The sequence below is a fragment of the Ambystoma mexicanum genome, chromosome 14 (genome assembly GCF_040938575.1).
Source record: "Ambystoma mexicanum isolate Mex_15411 chromosome 14, UKY_AmexF1_1, whole genome shotgun sequence".
Classification (NCBI taxonomy): domain Eukaryota; kingdom Metazoa; phylum Chordata; class Amphibia; order Caudata; family Ambystomatidae; genus Ambystoma; species Ambystoma mexicanum.
Genome location: NC_090940.1, coordinates 479298119 through 479321610, shown reverse-complemented (window position 1 = coordinate 479321610; position 23492 = coordinate 479298119). Strand labels below are relative to the sequence as shown.

The 23492-nt window shown below is 43.6% G+C and overlaps 1 protein-coding gene across 1 annotated transcript in view; it reads left to right on the top strand.

Moving 5' to 3' along the window:
* Window positions 1-23492, top strand: part of AK7 (adenylate kinase 7) — a 1456966-nt gene that overhangs the window by 842854 nt on the left and 590620 nt on the right. Inside the window, exon 12 of the mRNA XM_069637722.1 lies at window positions 1463-1571. Coding sequence (XP_069493823.1) covers window positions 1463-1571 — 109 coding nt within the window. The remainder of the gene's footprint in view (window positions 1-1462; window positions 1572-23492) is intronic.

Below are 23492 nucleotides of genomic sequence, written 5' to 3'. Positions count from 1 at the left end.
ACACAGTTGTTGGCCAACTTTCTACCCACTTCTTCATCCATCTAAGGAGAAGGAAAGCCTGCATAGGCTCGGCCTTAAAAGGGCTTTAAGCTCCTATATTTCTAGAGCAAACCAATTTAGACTTGAAGACCAACTCTTGTCTATACTGGCCTGAAAACGGGCAAGGGGGGAGTAACAAAGCAAACCATTTCCAGATGAATAGCGCTTTGAGCCTCTGAATGCTACACTAGAGCAGGTAAGCAAATTCCTGAAGGCTTTAGGGCACACTCGGTTAGGGGTGTGGAAGCTACTTCGGCTCTTCAAATAAGAGTACCTGTAAAGGATACCTGTCAGGCTGCCTCGTGGTTTCCCATACACGCTTTCGCAGACCACTATTGCCTGGATACCCTATCCGCCAATGAGTCTCGTTTTGGCTGAGCTGTCCTCCAACAGGTAATGACATAATTACTCTGGAGTTCGCTCCTGCCCTCCTCCATGATGTCTTACTGCTATAGGAGTATATCTACGATGAGGAATCCGTGGTAGGACACAATCCTTTAGAAGAAGAAATGACTTATCCCATGTAATTTTCTTTCAGATGGATGTTTTTCCCACGAAATACTCATTGACCACATAGCCTACCACATGGTTAAGGAGCTTCCTCCCATGATTCTAAGAGGACTCTCTTTTAACACATAAGCGCCCACTCTTTTGTCTCTAAACCCTAACGCAGCTGTGAAAGGGGGAAAAATGAAAACTGAGGTCACTGAGCACCAAGCGCACAATTTATACCGACATCGATGTCACATCCGGTCCCAAAACTGACGACTCGAGGAACTTCGATGCAGGACTGCATGGTACCGCCAACTGGGAAAAGTTTTCAGAGTGCAGCAAAGCAGGACAATATATCTAAGATGAGGAATCATGAGAGAAACATCCATCAGAAAGAACATTAGCAGGGGTAAGTAATTTGTTCTTCTAGGTGTATTCTTCTGTCTGCTTGGACAGTAAAGTGAGGAACCAATAGGCCCCTCCTTTCATTTATATGTTCAGCCCCATGCGCTTCTTTTCACAACTATGGTTTTCTGCGGGTAACACAACACAACATAGTCGGGCTGCTGATCTACTGTTTCCTTTAAAGTTACAGTGGGCATATTTGATGTAGCTTGCTTCAAACTACTTAATTATATTAACATCAGTGTAACATTGTGTATGTATCCCCATCACCATTACAGGAGAACTTCTTAGCAACATCAGTTTCCAAAATAAATGCTCTTTTCAAAACCGAATTGTTACTGGACTTTGATACTGATCCGAATGGTGGCCAGGAAGGAAAGTGGAGTGTGGAGAAGTGGGTATCCGTGGGGGCTTCGAGAAGTCATTCCTGTTGTAGTTGACGTGACATTGTTTTACCATATTTTTAGTGAGGTCAACTAAAAGTCAATATTGTGGTGTAATACAATGCCTCTCGTTTTTCATTCAGGAAATACTTAGTAAAACAGACGGAGGGGAGGAATCAGAAGAAGAAGAAAGCTCAGAAAACTATCAGGAGCTTTTAGACACAGTCAAGGAGAACATGGAGCAAAGTGGGGGTAATTTGATTTATGTATGGAATAGTATGTTAATTGCTATTTATATGCTTGCGAAATCAGTCACTATTCTGTGACTAATGTTTTTTCACATTTATTAAAATAAAAGATAGGACAGAAAAAAAGAAAAAGGAATATTTGTTATTTTTAATGCAGTGCCCTGGTTTAAGATCTTTGTCAAATTGATCATGAAAGAACTGGAAGTTAAGACTTTGCGTGTATTTATTGTTTAGATGGAAGGTGAATGGGTTATTCTTGTGGCTCAGTACAGAAACCGTAGAATCTAAATAATTGTGAAACGGTAAAGAAAAAGGCAGAATGATCACATGACATAACAGTTGGAAGAATACAATACATGTTTTGATACAACTCATTATTCGTGCCATAAGTTAGCATACTGCGCCAGCAGGCTGAAGCTGCCTGATGAGGCATGCTACGTAGCATAGCACCCCTTGTATATTGGGGTATATTGAACAAAGGTTATTTGGTTCAGAAGTGACAACTTTATAGTTGTAAATCAAGGAAATGTTACCGACCACACCTCTAACACTCTATTTCTTAGCATGTGGCCATCGACGTCATGGTAGATATATGATATGATAGGTTACTTATAACATGCTTAATACCCAGAGGTTTCTAAGCATGGACCTGGGGATCGAACCTGTGTTGCTCTGTATCGTCTTGCTTCCAAGGCGAGCATGTTGCCCCTGAGCTAACCTCCCGAGTAGGTTTTGCCCCAACTGTTGCCCAGGATGTGAACAGTCATAGCCACAGGTGGAGATAGTGCTGTAGCAAAGGCAAGGTCCCACTCCATTGATTCCAGTGATAAGTAGAAATGATGACTTTACTCCTGTGGATATTGAAATGTTCGTTTTTAATTGAGTGCGTGGCTCCTTGACATGAGCAGTATGTCTGGCAGGAATTGTGGAACACTCGCAGGCAGGGCAGCTTTCTAGCCCATTTTTTCAGTAAAGCAAATTCTTTCCTGTATCCCTTGCTTCATTTTACACACATTGTAAATTAGCTGGGGTACCCCGCGTTGCCCGTGTCCTGATCGAGTGGTGTCTCATGTGCCCTTGAGGATGTTGCACTTGTCGGCAAGTCTTGCTTCAGTTTGCTCTGGTGTCTCATTTATTTATTTTATTTATTGTTTGCCTGTTATGCGCTTGTACAATAAGAAAATCCTCATTCAAAGCGCTGGCAGGGAGGGAGTGAGGGTAGGAAATACATTCTATTTAAGAGCAGAGGGGGGAAGAGGGAGAGGGACAAACCTACTATGCCTTGTGAGTATTCAGAACATGCAAGTGCAGAAAGGAAGAGGGAAAAGGGGTTAAGTGCTGCGAAGTCCGAGCTTGTGGGTGAGCCATAGACAAGGGGCTAGGAATGTTGTGTCCTACATGGCCTGGCCGCAGGAGGTTTAGGTGCAAGCCTCCAGAGCAGAGGGTGTGCAGATGCAAAGTACTGTGGATAGACAGGAGCTGTGAAGAATTGATGTGAGAGGTCAAGGCCCCAAAGATGCATAAGGGCCAAGTACACCGATTCAGCAACTGTGGGATTAGCAGAGGAGAGGAGGAGGGGGAAAAGAGATAATTCTTATGGAGCGTCCTGAATTTGAGAAGATCCTGCTCAAAGCTCAGGGGGAGGGCCCTGGAGGATGTTGCTCTTGTCCTCACGTCAGCAAGTTTTGCTTCAGTTTTCTCTGGCATCTCATTTGCCCTGGAGAAAGTTACTCTAGACCTCTGGTCGGCAAGTCATGCTGCTGTTTGTTGTTGTGTTTCTGACGCTCTTTATCGATTTTCGCTTTGCATCAGATGGAGCTTTTTCAAGTGATGTTCGTTTTTTGTGCGGCATGTTTTAGTCACTCAATGGCTTCAGCACATTTCAGAAAATGTCCAAGTAAGATTGATTGTGCTCTCTTCTCGTGAAACTGGAACCATGCCATTTCTCATATTTGGAGTGGCGTGATAAAATTCCCTTTAAAAATGCTTTCATAAACACTTTCGAACTGTATAGAGTAGTAATACATTTCAAAGGAATAACCAACACATCGAACATTTTGCTTCAGACACTTTTCAAAATGTTGCCTCCTTCTAGTGCCTACTGTAGTGAATCCGGGTGAGCATCAGTAAATGAGGGTGTCTTCAGAGTGAATTCTTTGCTTCCAAGCATAGACTACAATCTTACCCCAGACAGAAGAGGAATCCATGCAAACTTTGGTAGACGTGGGCTCAACTGTGTGGATTTGTATAGCCGGACAAACATACACACATGCATACATTCCGCTTTATATATAAAGATAGTAGAATTTGGGAGGGAGAGAAGACGCCCTATGATAGCAGCCCAGGTTATTCTGACGATTCCCAATGCTAAATTGATGTTTGATGACTACACATTTCCAAATTCATGAATGCTATCTGCCTGTATGTTCTTTTCTTGCAACCCTGTACAAATTGCGCCCTGATGCCCCCGGGCCTGATGGTCTGTGCGTTATAAATAAACAAATACAAATACAAATAAACAAGGAAAGTGCTAAGGCAAGTGGAGAAAGCAAAATTGAAATGAAAATTCATGGGATGGAAATGAAAAAAGGAACCAGGAAAACTCAAGCAGGGGAAAGAAAAGTGGGAGGAGTGGTATGGTGCATATTGTGGCAGTGGAAACTGTCATAACAAAAACATGAATGTTGTTAAACTAAAAGGTTGTCAAAGAGGGCTCATGTTTACACATTTTCATCACAATTACTAGTTATTATGGTATGTAACCCAAGCGAGGGGCAACATGTTACCCAGGATGATCGAGCATTTTAAGCAAGTCTGCCGAGACTAGCCTTCGTTGAGGGAGAGGAGTCATGCGGCCACAGTAGGGGCGATAATATTGTCTGACTTCTGTTTGTCTTGCTTATTTGGGCACATCATGTTGGTTAGAGTTATTTGACTTGTATGAACAGTTAAAGCTCAAGTTTCTCTCGTTCGGGATGGATACACACGCACATGGGGTCTGCAAATCGAGTGATACATTTTTTTCAGTTTTCCATGTGGGTGAATTTGCCTTCTCTAGAGAAAGCTAAATGAGGTATTTCACTTGGAACTCTTGTTGGATATACCCTTACATTAAAGAAGTCATAGTGGTTGATTTCTGATGAAAACGATAATAGTCTAACTGTACCATAATTGCTTTTGTATTGATCTTTACAATTGTTAACTTTGCCTGGTGAGCCTCTAACTCGGAGAACCCCAACGTGTAGCTTGCAAGCAACATTTTGTTCTCCTAACCCTACAATGTTGCTCACCAGTTGCTCTGGGACATGGGCTGGGGCTAAATAGAACTGTAGGGATGAGACATCAATGGCAGTGTACCCTGAGCCAGGGTTGTGGAAGCATTAGCTGCGGAGGCATCAGTAGAGTTAGCTGAGTTGTAGGGATGGCCAATAGGGTGCAGGGGGTCAAGCGAGGTGGCTGCTGAAATGAATCTCTTAGGACCTCAGATGAGATGGGCCCCAGTGATTGAAGAGATAGAAACCAGGCCAGCCTGGTCATCCATGTGAATACTATGGTACTTTTGCTGTAAAAATGACTTCCCACTGCACCGATACTTTGGGACAGCTGCAGTCTTCAGCACTATTCAGTGTCTTGGAACTCGGGTACACTATGAGGTGCACCGCTGGCTGGATCAGGTACACAATCGGTGCAGAACACGTTGCTGCCATAGGATCCTTCCCCCGCTACTCTAATTGACTAGAGCTCAACTGTCAACAAAATTCCAATGAGCTTCTTTTGTACATGAAAGATGCACGTTTGTTGCCATAATGTTTTTTTGTGTCCAAAATGTTCCACACAAAATTACATTATCTTTGTAATTAAATGTTTGTTTTCGTTTTCTTTGTCCACAAAGGAAGTGCACCTAGGGCAACACATTTAACCAAATTCCCATGTGAGTGTTCTGGTAAAAAATGCCAACTTCTGTGCCTTTGTACAGCTGGTACCTGCATATAAAACAAATAAGTGGCATGCATGCCCAAACTTTCATTGTTTAACCAATTCACATATGCCAATTTCTTTACATGTGAGGCTTGTGTTTGTGGGCCCTATGCCTAATATGCACAAATGTTACATACTACTTGTATTGCAGTGTCCCGGTGGAAAAATCTCATTGTATGATACTTTGCCTATCTGGCATGTGGCTAATAGGCAATTAAAGTGAATAAGTTTCAAATTGTGCAGGATAAATGAATTAGTGTAGCTAGGATTGAAATTCACTTAAATTTCAGAAAATTATTTCCAAGTGACCAAATTATCATTTTTGCTTTAATATTGCATTTCGTGCTACATTCTTCCTGCATCTAAATGTTGTCAGAACAGATGTTGTTATTACCAAATGTAGTGCACTCAATTTATCGACCAGAAAAGATAATCGGCTAAGTCGGCTTGCCACAGGTTTGAACTTGCGAAGTGCAGGCTGACCCCATGTCAACAGTAAGCACTTGACAGATGAGGTATACACCCATGTAAATATAAAATGCAAAATATAATATCAAGAAATACCCTCACCCCCTTCTGTGAAGTGGTCTTCAAAAATTCCAAGTTGTGTTCTCAGTAAATGGCCTACTAATGTGCGTATAACTATATTTTCCAAAAGATCGCTTGGCGAAAGTGTATCCAAATTCACCAGAAAAATTTTCTTTTTTTATTCCTAATCCCTTATCTTCAATGTAATAGGCCTTCAGTTCTTTGAAAAGCTCTATTTGACACTACCTTTCACAAGAATTCTGAAGGGGATAATCCCCCTTCCACTTTTCCCCAAAGCCTGGTTGAAGTGATCTTTAAATGATACCATATGCTGTCCAGTGTTCCTAAAAATTCACCATTTGCTACTGAAGATCCTGACAATCCCTTCGGGGGAGAACAAAATAAGCCTTTACATTTTGTTTTAAATGCTCCAATTTAGGACTGTTGTTACTGTTCAAACATGCTTAAAATGAAACATTTGCTATTAAATATTAAACATTTCCTTAGAGAACTCCAACCATTCTGTAATATTTCTTGTATGTCCTGCAAAGTTTCTGAACAGTTTTGCGGCCCTCATGTGTCTAAAAATGAAAGATGTGCCACTTAATTTACTAAACCTTCGACTTATATACCAATTTAATGTCAAATCATGTTAAAGGCCGTTATGAATGGCATGGAATAGATTACACCTGGATGAGATTGGTATGAATTACTTATCATTAACTTGTCCTATTAGCAACATTGAGCTTAGTACAGTTTTGTGTTATGCTCACCTGGCTCCCCCCAGAGGCGTCGATCGGAACTGGACAGCTGCGGTCTCCACCAATATGACGCGTAGGGCCGAGATGACGGACTGGACTGGCCCACCTAGCTTCGTTTGCTTGGCCCGTAGGAATATTCTTCTGCAAATGGAGAAAGGGAATTAACCACCCGTGGAGTTGAGCGTAAATCCTCCCACCCCCGCTGTTCTCCCCACAGATCACCTTTGATGTCCCCTCTTATAGTCTCACCTGATGGTTTGAAAAGATGAGCTCTCCATCCTGCATTGAGCGCAGGGGCGCGTTGATAACCAGTTGCTTCACTGGCTTGAAGGAATTGGTGAGTTCCAGAACAATATTGACTCCGAGATTCCGGGCAAGACGCCGTAGCTATAAAGTTCGTAAGAGTTCAAATGCCTGACTTTCACTCTTGTCCGATTCCTTGCAGGTTGCAGCTTGACCCTAATGAAGAGTTCCTGATGGCAACCGGTAGAATTCTGGTAAGGATTTGTATTTTCCAACACAGTTCGATAAAATAATGTCAATATGTAACCTGTTGCTTTCTCCCTTATTCAGGGGCTGAGAGAAAGTATGAAGTCTTGGGGAATAATACCTCCAGCGGTAAAATCAGGTAAGTCTATTGTGGTGAGGAGGGTTCCCCTTCTTAGTCCCTTTGTTTCACCTTGGTGTCCTTTTGTTTCCCCTTAGGGGCCAGGGTTCGACGAAGATGCAGTGGAAGCAGCGCCGACCCGTGAAGAGGAATAGTACCCCCGGCGGTAAAATCAGGTACGTCTATTGGGGGGGGTAACTAATAGTCCTCTGTGTATTCCCTTGGCTCACCTTGCTGTTCTTGTCTTCTCCTTAGGTGCCGGAGTGCGGCGGGAACATGCAGGAGGATGCGGTGGAATGTGAAGATGCTGCGAAGGCCGGTAAATTCAGTGCGGCGCTGCAGCAGGCGAGGCGACGCGCATAAAATAACGTCTTTCTTCCAGCTCAAAGGCGCGATGGATCGGGAATTCAGGTAAGGATTAAAGGTATTGCTCTTGTTCTAACCTTTTCTCCTTCTTTCTCCCTTTTTCTAGGAGCTCCAAACTCGAGGCGGGCGTGGCAGAAGGCTGGATGCAGACTTGCAGGCACGGTGAGCGTTACGCTGCTGGATGCAGAATAACGCTAAGCGTGTGCTGCTCTTCGGGCGTGGTTTAAATAGCCACCAAAGTAGTCCCAGGTAAGTATTCCTCCCCAGCCCCGCCCGCGTAAAAAATAGTCCCTAAGTAAAGTAGTCCCTTCCAAGCCTCTTTTGGCTTGGAGCTCTTGCAGCATGGTCTGCATCAGGTAAATTTGCAGCATGGTCTGCATCAGGTACGTTTTAATCTATGAGCCTGGCGCCTATGGCGCCAGGACTGACTCTCCATATGAGCCTGGCGCCATAGGCGCCAGGACTGGACCCAAATAGCCCCTAGCAGGGGTTGTTGGGCTTGCTTAGGATAACTTGATGCCTGCTTCTGGGGTTGCTGGACGTGGTCTGGGTCCCCGGGGGTAGGCATCATGACATTTTGATTTGTGTTGCAATTTTACCACCAACTGAAGACCCATACATAACATCAAAGTACGGAAGTTGCTCAGCATTCCAGCCGATATGAAAATGTTGCTCATTGGTAACAAAAGGTTTGGGACCCCTGCTCTAGCCCAATCCTACAATGTGCAATGCTGGTTAGCAGAGTCTCAGATCTTTGTGGCTAGAGCAAGACCTTGACACAGAATTTAGTGTCTGGATGCCTCAGGGTGGCCCCTCTAGGGACACACTCTGAGATGCGAGTGCCACCAGAAACTTCCAAAAGGAACCTGGGAAAGGTTGGAGGAAGGAAGGAATGGGCTCATGGTATAGATATAAGCCCTGGGCATTCATCTTAGCCCTCCAAACCATGTCCATTACTGTATAATGGCAGCAGCTGTTCCTCAAGAGTCTGAACCACAGAGCCAGCGGGCACGAGATTATGTAGGGTGCCATGGATGGATTAGTGTCAGTCGAGGTGGGGACTGGGACACAAGTCTGGATATTCAACCGTAGAGTGCAGTCTTCTGCTGGGAACCAGGCCTTGCTGACTTTGTTGTTACCCAGAACCCTACCAGTAAAAGCCTCCTGTGGGCGCAAAGCACTGCGTGGATCACATCATAGAATGCAGTCTTCTGTAGTCTAAGGCCTTTAAAGCCTTCAACATAGGCGGCAACAACATAAAGGTGTCTAAAGAAGTACAAATTCAGGGTTTTTACCTGGACGCACCCTGACACTAACCAAACAAGTTAATGCCACTGCGTTAACGGCAGCCTACACCTCTAAGATTATCAACGCCTGCAGACCCTCCCTGCCTCCTGACAGCTGTATCATTCTGGCCAGAGCACTCCTTCTGACCAGACTGGACTACTGCAATGCCCCCTACGCAGGCACCAAGAACCACAATATCAAAAAACTGCAGGTGATGCAAAACAACACCCTTAGAGCAGCCCTAAATATACCTAAAACCGCACACATCTCCACTATAAAAAGGAATGCCCATTGGCTACCTGTTCAAGAGCGTATTGTCTTCAAAACTCTCACCCTGACACATAAATGCCTACACAAGTCAGCTCCTACCTATCTGGCAGAAAGTCTTGAGATCCCAATCGAAAAGGCCCATGCGTTCTGCACACCAGCATACATTTCTTGGGTTTTTTGGCCTTCGCCTCACGGTAAGAATTTTTGCTATACCTAAGGAGGGGAGAGTCTTATTATTTGGCCAGAACTGTATCTTAATTCTTCACCACAGATTCTATCCCATATTCAGTGCCGCCACCCACACACAGTTCATATAAATATTCACTCCACCCCTCTTTCTCTTCACAGGGTCCTCTAACTCTGCCCTGATGAAGGTGGCTTTAATTGTTTGAACTCGCCACCGAAACGCGATCCCAGCAAGGGAACATAGGTGTTTTTTTAATACCACTTTTCCTGAACAAGCTTCTGTGTTTCACTGCAGTCTACTTGTCAATCTTCTTCCCCTGCCCGCGTAGGCAGACACAATGGGGTTTCCTCTTCTAAAACAAAATTGACTTTGGCATTTTGATGTGAATGAAAACATAAATGTCCCTGAGTTGCACACAAGGAACTCTATTGCTTCTTTCAATTGTCTTTATTTTTGCAATAACACTAGAAAATTGGTTTAAACCACTACATTTGCATATGCAACCCATAACTCTCATGTAAAATGTTAAGAGTATACATTTGGAGTTAACTACTTGTGCTTTGATTGAATCGCAAACAATTTATTGGGTTAACCACAGCTTATGCAGTCTGTTCAACATTTTCAAATTATTTTTTACTTTTTTTATACGAAAAACATTGAGAGTACAACCTTGGAGGTACAACTGTTCATTTGGTTTGCTTTGATTTAATCGCAAACGAATTGCCAGAGAAAGTAAAGTCTATGTAACATCTTTGTTCTACCCTGTGTGACCACTCCAGTGTCACCCCATACTATCTTCACACTGGGTTGTGTCTATCTACTGATCCACACCTTTTCTACTCAAGCGCTTTTTCTTTCACTTTGTCTATAGAGTTTTATATTTCAAAAGTATGACAAATGGTTTTAAGTTTTTTCCTATTACCTTGGTTAAAAATTGAGATTGATCAGCTTTTTGTTTGTTTCTGATTATGGACCACTTCGCGTTTTGTGTTCCTATGTTTTATGTTCACTAATAATATAAAGTACAATTTCCTTAATACAGAAAATAAATAATTTTACATTTTTGTAAACTGTGTTGAGGTGGGTTTTCTGACACAGGATATTTGTTTAGATTGGGATTTGGTGTTGTCCAAACCCACAAGATGATATTTCTCTACTCATTACACGATAACAGTATTTGAGCTATCAACAAATGGCACTTTTTTCTTTCTGACATATCTATACATACGTGCACAGCTGCCTGTCCTATCAGGGCACCCCACCCCTCTGGTTTGTTAGGTTCATAAAGACAACCCAGGTTGTTTGACTTGGGTCTAGGACACCTGACATGAGGTTAGAAAAAATAAGCAACCTACTTGCCAGGCTTTAGTATATAAGTAATTATACTCAGGCAATTTATCCTCTCTATTTACTAATTGCCTCTACCTAATTTTGCGTGCTGGCCCTAACAAAGCCGGCAGACTGTTATATGACGAACTCAATATAAGGGCAGAAAGTGCGACTTTGAGCTACACGGAGGAACAGATTTCAGAAATCACTCGAGGTCCCTCTTTCTTTGACCCCTTGGGGCAAAATCCACCTAGCGGTCTGACCAACAATGGTGAAGATTTATTAAAACTCAAAAGTAAGTGTTTCCGTACGGAATTAAACAGGCACTTTCTCCGTGAGTACCTAAAAGCAAACATCATTCTGGCAGGCCTCATAGTCCGGAACGAACCAGTCCTATTTCTAACTTTAAAGAGTATTTTAGCTTTATAGCAACTAAGTGCAGTAGGGCCCTTTATGGTTCTTATTATCTCTACAGCTCAAAGAATCAGCATTGAAATTAAAAAATCATTAGACATTGAAGAAGCTAAATTCAAGACAAACACCGTTATTACCAATGCAGGGGAACAGTTAAGAGAAATTGATAAACAATTTGATATTTTTAAATCAAACACTTTAACAAGGAAAACTAACAAATTCCAGAAAGATATCAAAGACTTTAAAACAGAAGTTATATACCCCTATATCAAGGATGATTATGTTAAATCCCTAAGTAAACCTGGGGTGCAATCAACACAACGATCAGGAGCAAGGAGGAAGTGGGTCACAATCTCTGGATCGAGCAGCAGCTCTTCAGGCTACGGGTCAGGATACAATTACCAACCCGGCTATATAACCAGTTTGGCCAGCCTCTATTACCTTCTCCCCCCCCTTTTTTAGGCAGAGGTGGGCAAGGGGGAGGATGGGATCCTCCAGTGTGGAACATGGTTCCCTATGGAAATCGACGAAGACCGAGACGCAGGTCGAGGTAGCCCCTCCAGTTGCTGCAGACGAAGATCTCCCTATTTTCAACTTAGCTAAGTTTCAACTTACAACAGCACAAACTTCATTTTTGATGAAGGGACTCTCATTTGTACCAGCGGTTAGCACAGTACAATGCAGAGCTGGAAATAAGACGTTTTTTATGAAGTCAGACTCCATCCTTTTTTTGAAGACCAAAAAGAAACTGAATCCATAACAGACACAGGTCTGCACCCCAAATCATCCTTCTGCCCCACAGACTACCAAGTGCTTAATTAACGTTCAAGAAATGTATTCTTAAATATTTTAAGAAACTAGTTAATGAAAAAGTGACCATCAAACGCAACTGCACAAAGGTTGAAAGAGAGGCATTGGAGGAGTTAACAGAAAATCGAGATGTGGTGATTAAGCCAGCTGACAAAGGCGGAAGGGGTTGTGATCATGTCAACCAAACAATATAAGACTATGGTCCTGTTATTAAGAGACAGGGAAAGTTATCGCACCCTTAAGAAAGATCCTACTAAAGAGATACAAGTGGAAATCTCTGAAATAGTTTCCTTTTGCAGTAGAAAGAAGTTGGATAACAGAAAAGGAATCGGCCTTCCTCACAACAACTCAAGGCAGAACACCATGCTTTTATGCGCTACCTAAAATATACAAGGAGGCAGTAAACCAATGATCACAACTACACACTCGTATTTGAGGGATATGACCCACACCATACAGGTTTTCGAGAAGCTAGTTTTCAACTCTGCGTCTCAACTGCTGGTTACAATGGACATTAAGTCCTTATACACGTCAATCCCCCAGTTGGCCACTCTAGACTGCATCTATGATTACCTCAAAGAGACAAATGTACAGTCCTGCGTTCCGCCTGCCTTCATTATTGAATTAATGACTTTGGCCCTCTACAAGAACTTTTTTATATTTAACAATCAATTTTACTTGCGAACTAAGGGGACCGCCATGGGCACGACTTTAGCCCCCAGAATGGCGATTCTTTACATGGCCGCCTTTGACAAGAAATACATCTCAAACCCATGCAACCCGTGGCAGACCCATTTAAAATGGTGGTGTTGTTTTATCGGTGACATCATCTTTATATGAAGGGAAGTGAAGAAGGCTTTTCCTGGCTTAATAGCTGTGATGTGGACATTCAGTTCACTATGGAGTACAACAAGGAAACTATACATTTACTAGACTTAATAATTAGTCATTTCAATGACAAACTTACATGCAACATTTTACCAGTGACCATTTGGTACACATGAAAGAGAACTTGCCCTACGGGCAATTTCTACGCTTAAGAAGAAATTGCATGTCAATTGACAATTACTATAACAATGCATCAGCTTTGGGGGAAAGACTTAAGCACAGAGGATACCCTAAAAAATGTATTTCCAAGTCCAGTAAGTTTGCCCGAATCACATGTCGAGAAATGATTCTCAACCCTCTAGAACCTCAGCACAAGGGTAAGGAAACCAGGTTTACCTGTGTGGAAGTGTTGAGCAAGTGTGAGCCTTGGAGTATTGGTCAGAAAGAGAAACATTGCCAGAGTCGTCGTGTCAGCCTGTTTCTTTCCTATTATACTGCGGTGCTGTGGATTTAAGGAATGATAGAATAAAAACCCTAGGATACGCGAAGCGTAGCAGAGGTGTTGAGCAGGTGTGAGGCGTGGAGTATTGGTCAGAAAGAGAAACCCTGCCGGAGTCCTTTTGTCAGCCTGTTCTTTCCTCAGCTATACTGCGGTGATGTGGCTTTAAGGAACATTGAGGAACGTAAGAATAAAACCCCGGGCTATGCAAAGCGTAGCGGAAGTGTTGAGCAAGTGTTTGGCAACGTGTTCTGGCTAACGGCGGGGGCCTGTGCGCTACGTGGATTACAGTCACTGGAATATCTGGAGTTTCTGGTCCTGTATGACGGTAACGTCTTCATTTTGAAACATTCAGTATCATCCGTTAACGTCTAGTGTGACGAAAAAAAAAAGGCAAGTACTTTGCCTTCTGTGAATTCAAGACTGCTTTTTTTATTCTTTGGTTCTCCAGAGCTGTCGGCCGTTCCCTGTGTGTGAGAGAGACCATTTGGGTTGGTGTTACCGAAGAATTAAAGTTTTGATCCACATCGCTTAAAGCATAGGATGGGATTGCAACTAGTTTCATTGTCACTGGGGGCATTTACGGGTTGCGAGCAAGTCTCTCCCTTTCTGCCTCTGCTGCCTTCGAAAGACGAACTACGGCAACTGTAACACTCTAATTGCTTACAAAACGGCGACCTGGGCTGCAAGCAAGTCTCTCCCAATTTTTGAGTGCCTTATTTATTTAGATTGAAAGAGCTATGAGTTTCCATAGTATGTGTTTTTGGATGTTGCGTTGTTAGATTTTAATTACTGTAGAATCGTGCAGTCAGAGAAGCTGACACGGAGTACGGAGAGAACTCCTTCTGCGTAAAATGTTTCCATCAGGGGTTGTGAGTTTTTCTCCCCCCTGTGTTTCCATCTGTTAAGGACACAATACGAAACTTCTGGAAGGCTCCTTACAGACTTTGTTTTTTACAGATTCAACATTTTTTAGTGTTAAGAGTTGTATTTTTACTTTTAGTGTGAAGAGCTTACTTTTATTTTTTATTGTGTTGTATCTGCAGCATTCTTGGAAGAAAAAAAGTTTTTTTAGGGGAATAATTGATAAACTGTACTAAAGGTGATCTCGACAATTAAGAGGTACATCCAAAGGTTAGGATTTTGAAAGGTTGTTAGAAATGGGTGTCACGCTCAGAAGAATGAGTGGAATGCCAGGGGGGTCCCGCAGCAGGGATGTAGGGGCCCACCCCAGGTAGTAATTACTCTACCGGCATCTCCCCAACTAATACCACTGGGTGGGGGAGGCCTATTGTTAACAACTGCAAAGGGCATTAGTTCGAGAACCCCAGGTAGTTCCTCCATTTTAGACAAGGAGGTTCATGAGGATTCCACTCAGGACACGATAAAGCAAGTGGACTCGATGGCTGAGGTTGTAGGGGATGTAAACCGGGTTTTGTCTAACATTGAAACAAATATGAATTTTATGGTGGCAGAGGCAGGGATTGTGGAATGTGACCTGGTCTCAGATAATTCACTTCTGGCCCCATTGCTTTTGCATGAATTAGCCAAAAAGGTTTGTCGGCCATTAGATTTTAAAACAAAAGAATGGTTAATCCCGGTATCCCCAGTTCGAGAAGCAAGCCTTACAGAGATTTCATCACACCAACACTTTAGTTGTAAACAAGGCAACCTTGTTGGATATTTAGGTTATGGCTTACCAAGGGTGGACCGGGAAGGCCAAGGGGGGTCCGGGTGTGAAATTTAATAGGAATAACATGGGTACAGGGTTTGAAGCCGAGACATTAGGGGGAGAAGGTATAAAAGATGGTTTCCAACAGGAGCAATTGCCCCCAGTTGATGAATTCTTTTCCAATCCTTTCCAGAATAATGGATTCCACTGACAGAGGCTATGACACGTTGAATTTTGAAATTCTGGATCTTAGGAAATCAGTGAAGGAAGTTTTGAATAAGGTACATTTATTGAAGGGTTGCATAATGGCAGTATCAGTTTTTAACACCCTCCATTTAAAAGGGGATGGCACGGTGGGGGTTGGTATTCCGGAGGGAGGGAGGGCAGAGTTTAAAAACACTGAAGCTCCCTTGGAGAATGAGGGGTTGGGTGGAGGGGCTGGGTTAATACCGAAAGTAGATCAATCTGAAATATCCCCTCCATCTGTGTCATGTTTAGGTCTGGCACATGATCAGGGGAAAAAGCACTTGAGTAGTAGCCCTAAGGGTAAGGTCATTGATGGTGGGAGTAGCTTGGGACAAAAAAAAAAAAATCGCAAGCTCTCCTCTACCCAACAAAACAAGGGGTCTAGGACGTTTCTTCGTAATTTAAGGATGGAAGTGAATAAACATATGCAGGTCGATAGGGAGGTTCTGGAATCGAAAAAAAAGAGATTTCTTTAAAATTAAGAAGGGAGTAGTTAATAAAGAAACTGCAGCGACTCCAGAACCTGGCAAGGCCCCAGTATCCCCAGATAATATGCAGGAGGAGGATGGGCCCTCCTTCGACCTAAGTAATATTTCTGTATACCCTATGGATAGGGACTGCTCAGATTGTGAGAAAGATGTGGTCACTGAGGATGTGTCAAACGTTGATTTTGGTGAAGGGAAGGGTAGGGTATGGGCAAGTGTTGTTTATTGAGGGAGGGCAAGGTGGCTCCCTTGCATGGTCCTGCAGATATGTATGCGGGAAAATCTGTTGTAGGGGGTGGGGGGTCTAAAGAGTCAGCCACCGAAGGTGGAGAAACTTTATGCGATTTTCTCCAAGCCGGTGGTTGTGTAAGATTTACCAGGGGACTTGCCCCCGATTTAAGGTTCATTTGACCATGCCATTATCACCATCGAGGATAGTGGAAGAAGTAGGCTTGGGAGAACCAAAAAGTAAGTTTGCGGAAGTCTTCAGGGGGCCAGTAAGAAGGGAGGAGGAGCAGAAAAGGTCTCCAAAAAAATGGTTATGACAACAGCAGTCCAATCCTCCACAAAAGTTGGTCGTGGAGGATGATCATTTATGTATCTTTTTGAATTGGCTCTTTGAGAGCTCTAATAGATATCCTTTGAATAGACACTGTATTTTGGCTTTAATGCACGAAATTCCTAACTTGAGATTGTTGTCCTCATGGGATATTAGTAAGGTTGAATTTGTAAATGATAACTGTTTGGATACGGTAAAGATCCATCTTAGGTCCCTTTTGGCAAAAGAAATGATCATGGCTCAGAGCGCTTCTTGGCACTGGGGTTCGAGGTAAGCGATACAGGACCCTCGATATTGTCAAGTTTAGCGCCAATTTATCAAGATAAGAAGGGCAAGATGCAAGACTTAAGAGATATTTGTAACCAGGAGATCTATAGTTCAAGAGGCTATACCCAAGACCCGATGAGAAGGAGATGGGAGGGACCTTGGGAGGGGGGGAATACATTCACAATATACATGATGGTCCAAGTGGTCACTTACCACATGGAACACTAGAGGATACAAGAACATTATGAATAATCATGACCTTTTTGCCTCATATGACATAATTTGTTTACAGGAAACGTTCCTGCAGGACACACCGTTATTAGATGGCTTTGATGTTGTATACATTAAGGCTCGCCGGGGAATAAAGGGTAGACCGTATGGTGGTCTAATAACAGCCGTTAAATGGTCTTTGGGAGTCACTATGCAGAAAATTGAAGCAGATAGGCCAGATATTTTGGTGGTGCTGTTAGAATGGCAAGACATTTGGGGGGGGGCTAGAAGTAAATGTTTTTTGGTTAATGTTTATTTTAGCCCAGTAAAGGATCAGTTGGAGGAGGCCCTGACAGCCGTGTCCTTCACACTATTGGGCGAGCTTCCCATTGATGGGGCTTCTGTGATAATAGTGGGAGACTTCAATGCTGAATGTTTAGAGGATAAGTGGTATCTGGACCAAAATAGGAAAACTGTGGGCAAGGAGGCTTGGGAAAGGGGAAGAAGAATTACTGAAGAATTTGAGGCCTGGCATTTAGTAATTGTGAATGGTAACATACAAAAGGATATTCCCCCGGCTTTCACATGGCAAAACGGATTATGGAAGACGACATTGGATTACGTCTTTGTCTCACAAGATCTAGTAGTAAGGGGGGATTGTCATGATGCCTACCTCCAAGGAGCCAGGTCCGACCCAGCAACCCCAGAGGCAGGCATCATTTCCCCCAGGGAAGTGCCAGCGGGCCCAAGCTGGGGCCCTTTGGACACAGTCCTGGCGCCTTAGGCGCCAGGCTCATGTTGGACCCCTGTCCTGGCGCCTTAGGCGCCAGGCTCATAAAGCTAGACATGTGTTCAAGTGTTTTAAGGTGTACTTACCTGACGCAGACCATGCTACTACATCCAGGCCCTCTTGAGGCCTGAATGGAACTACTTTACCTGTGGACCTACTTTCCCCTGGGTGTGGTCGGGGAAGGATACATACCTGATCGGTGGAAGGATACATACCTGGAACTTCTTCCAAAGCTATTTAAACCACGCCCGATCAGCAACTCACGCTTCGCGTTGTTCTGCTCCTCGCAGCTGAACGCTCACCGTGTCAGCTCCTGCATCTGGACTTCAGCCACGCCTGTCAGCATCCTGGGTCACCTGCTAAGAGAGAATTGGAGAGAAAGAAGACCTTACCTGCTAAAGCTGCATCACGGAGACTTCACACCGACGATCCTGAAAGGGAAGACATCATTTTAAAAGCATTTCGCTTTGATCGCTGCAGCGCTGCATTTCACTCACCTTTCCTGGGCACCATCTTCAGCAGCGATCATCCGGATCCGCAGCCACTTCCCAGAGCCTAGAGAGAAAAAGACAAGAACACAAGGTGAGAGAAGGAAGGGAATAGGAAAAGCTCAGTTTCCTTCTAAGACTTACCTGTTGGGTCATTCCCATTTCATTTCGGGTCCTGCCGCTTCCTAGTATTCCGGACCCCGGCCCCTATGGGGAAAAAAGACAGACTTTGAATGAGCGAATGCAAAGACATTACCCGAACGCTCATCCAGAACTTACCTGTCATTTACTGGAACTGCACGTTTCACTTCGGGTCGGCGCCATATCTCCGGCATTCCTAACCCCGGCCCCTAAGGGGAAAAAAGACATAAGCGATTAGCGCTTGCTGCAATAAGACAATGAACATTATTATAAGGCTTGAACTTTTGAACTTGCTACAGAACTCTTACAGCGCCTTACCTGAATAGTCAAGCTTATTTGAACTCCCATCAAACCTCAATCAAACGAAGTAACTTGGTTTGAACGCGCCCCTGCATCTGAAACATGATGGAGAACTCATCCTTCCAGACCCTAAGGTGAGACTTCACAGGGAATCGAGGAAGGGTATCGTGGAGGGCTGGAAGGGAGTGGGAGGCTTGAGCATTATTCCATCAGTAGGTAATACTCCCTTTTCACGCACAGGGGAATATTCCTGCGAGCCAGTGAGTCCATCTTCAGAGTCCTGGGCTTCACCATAGAAGAAGCATCAGCACTCGAAGCCAGACCTGCGCCTCCTTGGGAATCAGGTGAGCATGACAGGGATACTCTGGAAGTCATACCCTTGACCTGGAGTGACCATTCTCTGCTTGTATACAGACTGTTTGGTCCAGTTAAGAAGAGGGAGCCTTGTCAGTGGTAATAAATTCAGGGAAGAATGAGATAAAATGGGTCCCAAGAATAGCAAAATCCTTTCTTTGAAAGATTGCAAATCTCTCTGTAGATAGAATTGCAAATCTCTCTGTAGATAGGATGGCTTTTTTACGTACGGCAGAGGGATTCTCAGGGATGGTTAGGGAGTTGCTGGGTAGGTTAAACACAGATAGAGGCTTAAACTCGGGGATAAAAAAAATGAATGATACTCACGCCTTTGACCTAGAAGTTCAGGCACACAAAAAACAATTGCACCGAAAGGTAAGGTGCCTTAAGAGGTCTGCATCCATTGGTTATAAGGACAAGGTGCAGAGATTAAAACATATATATAGGAATTATGTTAAAGGAAGGAAATATATGTTGTATACTAAGGATGCCGAAAGAATGTTGGCGTGTATGTCAGACAATAAGACTGAATATTTTGGGGAATTGATAAAACCCAGAGGAACTCGGGAATTCCTACAGGCTCAGGCGGTTAGTGATATAGCCTGGGTCAAGCACTTCTCTGACCTATACAGGGTAGAGGGGTTGGGAAGGCCAGTGACCTGGCCCCAGGTGGAGTGGAATGGGGCCTTGGTCTGGGATCTGGAGGATGTTACTTATTTGATAAAGAGAAGTAAGCGGTCTAATGCACCTGGGCCAGATGGTCTTTCAAACTTGACTTACAAAGATAATCTGGGAGTCTGGTCAAAAGTTCTCTCAGATTTATTTAGTAGCATTCTCCTAACCAAATTGTTCCCCAGCACCTGGTCTGCGGCCACTATAATTCTGATTTTTAAGGTGGGGATAGGTCATCACCTCTATATTACAGACCAATATCACTCTTGGGTGCTTCCAACAAAAATGTTGCTAAAATGATATTGAAAGTTCTGCAAAAATGGGCATTAGAATCAGATTTGCTTGATGTTTTTCAGTCAGGCTTCCGCCAAGGTTTGAGCATTGCTACAAATTGTTTTTTTTTAGATTTACTAGCACATCAAGCCAAGACTCAAGCTAGGCCTGTTTTTCTAGCCTTTCAGGATATTAGTAAGGCATTTGATATTGTGAATAGGTCTTTTTTTGTGAAAAAAGTTACATGATCAAGGCTGCCCGGCTGCTTTGTTGGGTATCCTGGAGGCTTTACTCATTCTGGCATCTTGGCAGTAGACATCCTTCCTGGTAACACCCTTCCTCTGCCTCAACATGAGGGTATATTCTGAATGTCTACCTGAGTGCATATCGTCTTTCATACACTCGACGCGGTATAGGATTGTTACATGGATTCATGTATGGGTTCCCAATTGTAGCTCTTCATCTGCTATTCCAATAGGACGGTGGTGAGGGGGCGGGGATCAGAGAAGAGGCATCCACCTGCTCCTCTACACAATGAAGCAGGAGCACAAAACGAGACTCCAATAGCAGGAACACTGAGAAGCACTGGTGTTCTCTTGCCAAGTCTTTTTATATTATCAGCTTCCTGGTTCCTTTTGTAACATGACGTGCATAGATCACGTTAGGGTTGAGTGGCAGTGTCTCTGTGGTGTGGCGTCCTTAAGGCACCATGGCAACCTTCACTAATGCTGCAAGGAGCGTTGTGCGGGCGGACCCCTGGAGAGACGGAGGAACACCTCAGAGGCCAGAGCGGTGCTGCAATGACCTAGAGGCGCGCCGGCAACCCGCACACACGTCGGCGAAAGTGCTGTGCGGGTAGACCCCTGGAGGAAGGGAAGGTATGCCTTCGGACCAGGAGCGGTGGTGAGTGCTTGACAAGGGGGGTTGAATATCTGCATTCTTCATGAAATGGTCAAAAGTTACAACAGACAAATGCTACAAATCTTACAGAAAGGACGCGCTCTAGATTTCAAGAAAAAACCTCCATACATATGACCAGAGTTTGCCCAGTCAAAAAAACAGCTGGTAAATGGAAACCTATCCGAGACTTTGTGAAACTGAACAAGTTTATCAGAAAGCAAACATTCAAGAAGGCGAATCTACGAGACATCAACGACGTTCAGGAAAAGGATTTGTTAATGTCACTAGATCTGCAGCACACATACTTTTACATACCAATTTACAAAAACCAGTGGATGTTCTTTTGTTTTGTGGTAAATGGACAGCATTACCACTCAAAGTACTTCCCTTCGGGCTCCAGTTTGCACCCAGAGTATTCACAAAGTGCCTGGCTGCGAAAGCAGGCCACCTCAGACGCAAGGGTCACCATGTCTATAAGTATTTAGATGATTGGCTAGTTTGGGGGTCCAACGTCAAAACAGACTATGGCATCAGTACAGATAGAAATGCACATGCTGACCAGACTGGGGTTTTCCGTCAATTGCATGAAATCGCAAATTCAACCTAGGAAAACTTTAGTGTTCCTGGGAGCTTGGTTTTACATGACAGTCCCTAGTCAAATCTTCCAAAGACAGATTGGAATCCATCTTCTCAAAAGTTTGCAGGATGCGTGCCAATCTGGTAGTCTTAACCAAAATGTACATTTCACTGCTAGGAAGCATGTCCTCCTGCATTCCCCTAATCCCAGAAGGCAGATTTCGAACAAGACTAATTGTTTATTCATAATTTATATTTTGGGGCACCTCAACTTACTCCTCCCCTTCATTGTATTTTGGTTCCTTGAACGCTTTTTGGAAGCCAGAGGGACTTCACCTGAAGTCCCCTTGCCATTAAGTCACTTTTTACCTTACATAAGTTCTATAATATTGGGTTGCCCCTAAGGTGACCAGCAACAGTGGTGTCTTAGCACCCCATTTCTGCCCTAGCGTAGTTGAATTAATGTGAATTGGTTTTAGGTAATAGGTTGGTTGTAGTTGTGATTTTATTCTGGCTTCACCAAGGGTGCAAGCTATATTACCAGATTGGTTGCCCAATGTAACTTTTTGTTAACCATTGGGGTACCAATGTTTAAAATATATATATGTAAATACTGCTCCCAGCCATTTTGTTTTCTATGGCTTTCCATCATCTAGATTACCATGAAGTAGACTGAAAATTGTCATTCCGAGTATGTCCACAGAGGCAGCCTTCATTACGGCCCTACCTTATTTAGGATAATATAGATCCCTGTACTAGCCCCCTCACCTCTGATGGAGGTGGCTTTGCTGAGTGGCAGTTCCAGGAACTAACCACTGTGGTTATTCATCTGACCGTCTTCCTTGAACTCCTTTTTAGTTTTGGCTACCTTTAAGCCGAAACTATTACCCACCCATTACCTTGCTAATCCCTATCGCCCCTTCCCACCCAGTTCCTGCCCCTCCCAGCCCAAAAATATCTTCAGGATCTCTTTGAGCCAGCAAGTCCTACCATCAAACTTTGCACTCAAAGTACCTGCCAGTGTTTTTCCAAAGCAGTCTTCTTAGAGTTAATGATTTAATTGGACCTGTAAATGTGATACTTGGTTAATAAAAATGTCTTAACCAAGTCTGCCTTCAGCCACTCTATAAGTACTATGGTATCCTTCACAGAAGTCCTGTTGAAAACGAGCATTGGCAAAGCCAACCATTTTGGTTTGTGTACAAGAATTAGGCATTTACCAGGCACTGCTATGCGATGTCCGGCATGATTTTGCAGCTGCTACCATCAATGGCAAGGTAATACTGCTACGGTAGTTCCTGGCAAGTGCCTTTCCCATGCCTACACAAAAGCGCAAATTGTTGGTATTGCCAATGCTTGTTATGATTGCTTTCACAGGGGTATTCAGGTTCTGCCCTGCCCCTAACTCTCTCTTGCTTGTTTGTTTGTGAACTTTGAGGTAGCAGGTCTGCTGGCCATTTTAAAAGCCCTTGCCTGGCAAAACTTGCTAAGTGCAGTGGCGTGGGCATATGGGCGTGGGCATATGCCGTTTGGGTTATTTTCTTCTAGAAGTACTGTCTGGATTTCTTGAAGACTCCAGGTGACTCCCTACATCTGCTGGGTTTAGCCCTGCATTTTGGAATTGTTTCTGGGCCATTTTACCACTGCATGTTGCCGTTTACTGCCAGGATCTTCTGCTTGGCTGTGGGCTGCTACAGACATCCATAGGGATACAGAGGGTCTGCCAGATAATCGCCTTGGAATGTCCAAAGAGTCCTCCAGCCGTTGTACCCATCCTGGGATCATTCGCTGTGGAGCTGCCTTCATCTTTTGTGCGTGAACTACCATGAGCTGTCTGTTTAGGAGGTTTTCCCATCTTCCCGAAGTCTTCAAGCAATCTTTCACATCTGATTGAAGGTAGCTTTCCAGTTAGATGCTCAAAGGTTCAATATGTATTGGTTCCTTTTGTTCAAAGTTGATTGATTTGAAGATGCACCAAATATGAACTTTGCTTGCATTTAAAGTTTCACTCTCTTTTAAGATTGGCACATGGTGCGTTAATTTAAATTGTGAAGCTTCATTCCTTTATAATCTTCACAGGTAACAGTTTTCTTTCAGTGAGGTATTCAATAAATATGAAGATATATTT